At 45.0% G+C, this 4,198-nt stretch overlaps 1 protein-coding gene across 1 annotated transcript in view; it reads right to left on the bottom strand.

Moving 5' to 3' along the window:
* Positions 1 to 4,198, bottom strand: part of GYG2 (glycogenin 2) — a 46,443-nt gene that overhangs the window by 28,095 nt on the left and 14,150 nt on the right. Inside the window, exons 4-6 of the mRNA XM_012656796.1 lie at positions 3,320 to 3,494; positions 1,944 to 2,106; positions 915 to 1,041 (exon numbers count right to left, since the gene is read on the bottom strand). Coding sequence (XP_012512250.1) covers positions 915 to 1,041; positions 1,944 to 2,106; positions 3,320 to 3,494 — 465 coding nt within the window. The remainder of the gene's footprint in view (positions 1 to 914; positions 1,042 to 1,943; positions 2,107 to 3,319; positions 3,495 to 4,198) is intronic.

Raw genomic sequence — 4,198 nt, 5'->3', positions numbered from 1 at the left:
AATATTATTGAGAAATCAAAGAAGTTTGTTCATGGCCAGGCACAATGGCTCACGCCCGTAATCCCAGCAATTTGGGAGGCCGAGGAGGGAGGATTGCTTGAGGCCAGGACTTCGAGACCAGCCTGGACAACATAGTGAGACCCCATCTGTATGGGAGGAAAAAAAAAGCTATGTCCACGTAGCTTTTATCTACCCATAGTTACCATAATAGCAATTACGATTGAGAAATTAGAAAATCTATATCAATTCATTAAAAAAATTCAATACATGATACATTAACATAAATTTCCTATTTTTTCACACTCAAAAAAAACTATATTTCCACAAAACACGTTATGAGAAGCATGGCATCGACTGTCTTCAGAGGAGAAAACTCATCTCCTTGGTGATGTCCATCGCATTGTGTTAATCACACGCCATGTGGTGTCCGTAAAATCTCATCGTACGCTCATGATTAAATGGCAGTGAAAAGGGAAAATCGCATCTTGTAATTGTTTTTTCTTAAAGCAATTTTGACTTTGGAGACACTTGGAAGAGTTGAAGGGAACCCCCTTGGACAACACTTGGGGAACCCTGTCATGAACCCTTGGCTACCTAACATCTATAGCAATTTAAGCAAGCAAGGGATATACAATTTTCCACCATTAATCCAAAAATTAATAATGATTAATAATAAGATTGCGTATTGTCTGTGAAGTTCACCCACGCATTCCCCAGTGAATCCTACCTGGCGATGACAAGGCGGTTCCCACCGTTTAGCGGGATATACCATCTAGGCTTGCAGAGGACGCTCAGGATGTTCACACGACGATAAAATTGCCCACTATTTTTTTTTCCCACTATGCCAATGGCTGATATATATTCCGAGAGAGAAAGGCGGCAGAGCAGCGCGTTGCTCACGCTGCAGGACTTACTGTTTGAAGGCGGGGCTGTACGTGTACGCGGTGTTGCTAGTCAAGTTATAGATGAACGGCAAGTGCTTGTGTATGTCTGCCGTGGACCAGTTACTGAAGAAAGTATTCAGCAGGCCTTGATCTGCCCCTGAAGAAGCAGCAAATGCAAAAAAGAGGTTAATGAAGCTCGACGCAGTCCACTCAAAGGACGCAAGCTATTGATAAAAATAAGCGTACGTTCTCTCCAAAACTCTCCACCGATAATGCAAAAAATTAATAATTAGATTGCATATTGTCTTTGAAGTTCCACTCATTTCCCTAATGAATTCTACCTGGTATTGACAATGTGTTTCCCACCATTTAGTAGGCTAATGCCATCTAGGCTTGGGTAAGGGCTCTCAGGATGTTCACACAACGATAAAATCGCCCAACAATGCATTTCTCAGAATGCGTCCACACCGTTAAGAGACACAGAGCTGTATTGTCGGTGGCTGATTTCACGCTACATTTGAAGCATTGAGTATTTGCAAGAGAGACCATGTGGCTTGCAACACCAACAGCAGTTAATAATATCTGGCCCTTTAAAGAAAGCTCTGCACACCTATTCTATATGGTTGGCACCATCGAGCTGTTCTCTGTAAGTCAACAAGCATACTTTTGATGGTTCTCTCAGATGCATACTTCCTTAGAGAATTCTTAAATTTTTTTTTTGAGACAGAGTCTTGCTCTGTTGCCCCGGCTGCAGTGCAGTGGCGTCATCGTAGCTCACTGCAGCCTCAAACTCCTGGGCTCAAGAGATCCTCCTGCCTCGGCCTCCCCAGTAGCTGGGATTACAGGTGTACAATAAGATGCCCAGCTAATCTTTCTATTTTTAGTAGAGACAGGATCTCACTGTTGCTCAGGCTGGTCTCAAACTCCTGACCTTAAGCGATCCTCCCGCCTCAGCCTCCCAGAGTGCTGCGATTACAGGGCAAATGGGCTGGGGCAGGCATTTGGGTATCGCCAACAGCCCCGTCCTCTCCCCCGAATTTCCAGGTGCCCCTCGCTTACCGTCAAAGCTGCCATGTTTGGTGGCATGTCGCAGCAGGCGTTTATGCGTTTCCAGAGATGGTTGGAAGACAAACACCCCACTATTGAAGCAATCCGGCCACCCGGGATCAGAGGCTGCGGAAAACTCTCCCCGCTCAAACAGCTCGTCGATGTTGGACAGGACCTGGTACAGCCAAACACAGAGAACACGCAGACAAGCATTGCTTACTGCCTGCATGCCACGAAGAATGCAGCAGGATGGGCCAGAGAAAAGAAAGCTTTGGTGCTTGCAAACCTGTTCCCAATTCTTAAGAGGGACTCTCTTAATACTTCTAGGCTTATGCTCTAATGAAAAACATTTGTGACTGCTCTGCTGTGTATTCCAAGTGGTTGGAGTACGGCTTTCTGAAATTAAATCATTTTCTCCAGGTTTTTAAGATCCTCCACGGAATTATCTTAATTGTATATCCCCACATCTCCAGCCAATGTGACCAAGGAAACCCGTGAATGGAGAGGTTTGAAACTCAATATAGAGTAATCGATCCCCCTGGAGAGCTTGACTACTAATTGTAGTTTCTCCTAACACACAGTGACTTTCTAAATGGTGGTACTTTGGGGCGGAAAAAGCCATTATTCCGATTACTCAATCATTCTTGTTTTCCTCTTTCTACGGAGCTACTTTTGTTGAACCGAGGCATTCTGAACTGACTGCCAACACCCCAACTTCATTTCATGTTTTCATTTTCCAATGGCTGTCTCTGAAACTGACCATCATGAATTTCCACACTGTAAGTCACTACCCCAAATGACAATCGGGGGATGCCATTGATTAAGAGGTCACGTATACCAGTCCAATCAGAACCATAAAATTCAACATACAATCAAGATAAAAAATGTTTTCTAATTATTGGCCGGGCGAGGTGGTGCACACCTTTAATCCTAGCGCTCTGGGAGGCTGAGGCGGGAGGATCGCTTGGAGTCAGGAGTTTAAGACCAGCCTGAGCAAGAGTGAGACCCCGTCTCTACTAAAAATAGAAAAGTTAGCCAATTAACCAGGCATGGTGGTGCACACCTGTAGTCCCAGCTACTTGGGAGGCTGAGGCAGGAGGATCTCTTCAGCCCAGGAGTTGGAGGCTGCAGTGAGCTACGATGATGCCACTGCATTCCAGCCAGGGTAACAGAGCAAGACTCTGTCTTAAAAGTTCTAATTATTCTATTTTGTGTAGGTGAAATAATGTAATTATGAACAGCTCCTGGGGAACAGAGACATCTTCAAATCCATTATTGTCCTCAGCAGGGTCTAGCATGGTGCTCGTGGGCGTGTTATATCTGATTCTGATGGACGGAACATCCGTGTCAGAGACAGGGGTGCGTGTTACCTGTTCCCGTGCACTCACCAGGGTGTCGGCGTCCAGGAAGACGCACTTGCTGTAATGCGTGAGCGTCCAACAGTGCAGCTTGGTGAGGGTGACCCCAAGCTCAGGTCTCTTCAGAAAGGCCAGGTGGACGTAGTCCTCACTGTTGATTAGATTCACTTCAATGACCTCGTCGAACACCTTCGAGAGGATGACCCTGGAAAAGGCAGGTGCCAGGTACTAGGGCAGCAGGTGAACACTTAGCACACAACCAGTTATTCCTTCAACAGGACACCCCTTTGCTGCTCACAAACTCAGAACACAGATCTAATTCCCCACGATGCTCACTGCCGTCTTCATGTTACGTGGTTGTCTGGAGCTGTGCACACTTTCTGCTCACGCTCAAAACACGACACATTGAACAGAACTGTGCTAAGATGGACTGACTTGGGCCGTCTCTTGGGAAGGTAGCTTTCCTCTCTGAAATGCATGCGCAGCAAGGAGTAAACGCTGACCAAGTAGAAACCAACAGATATCCGTCCGGATGTGACAATCTCTACCCGTTTTGACTTTACGTATTCAAAAGCTACGTTGTTAGTTGCCTATGAGTTTGAGACTCAGATCTCGAAAGACTGTACTTTAGATGAAAACGAAATTCACCTCTGTTCCATTTACTTATTTGGTGTTGCTTAAATTCTATTTCATGCTAGCCTGGAACATCTTTGGATGACAGAAGAAAAAATTAAGCAAGTGCTAGAACAACGCTGGGGGCATGTCAAAAGAATGCAGAGGCTAACGAGGAGAGACTGTAGATCGTCAAAGCAGAAAGAATATTTGACCAACAAAATAAACAATAAACCAAAAGTATGAAATAAATTTGCACAAGTTTGCAATGATATAACAATGGCATAAACAAATAAA

This window comes from Propithecus coquereli, unplaced genomic scaffold (genome assembly GCF_000956105.1).
Source record: "Propithecus coquereli isolate 6110/MARCELLA unplaced genomic scaffold, Pcoq_1.0 Scaffold52, whole genome shotgun sequence".
NCBI classification, from domain to species: Eukaryota; Metazoa; Chordata; class Mammalia; order Primates; family Indriidae; genus Propithecus; species Propithecus coquereli.
Note: the sequence above shows the minus strand (reverse complement) of the source record. Positions and strands in the feature narration are given on the sequence as shown.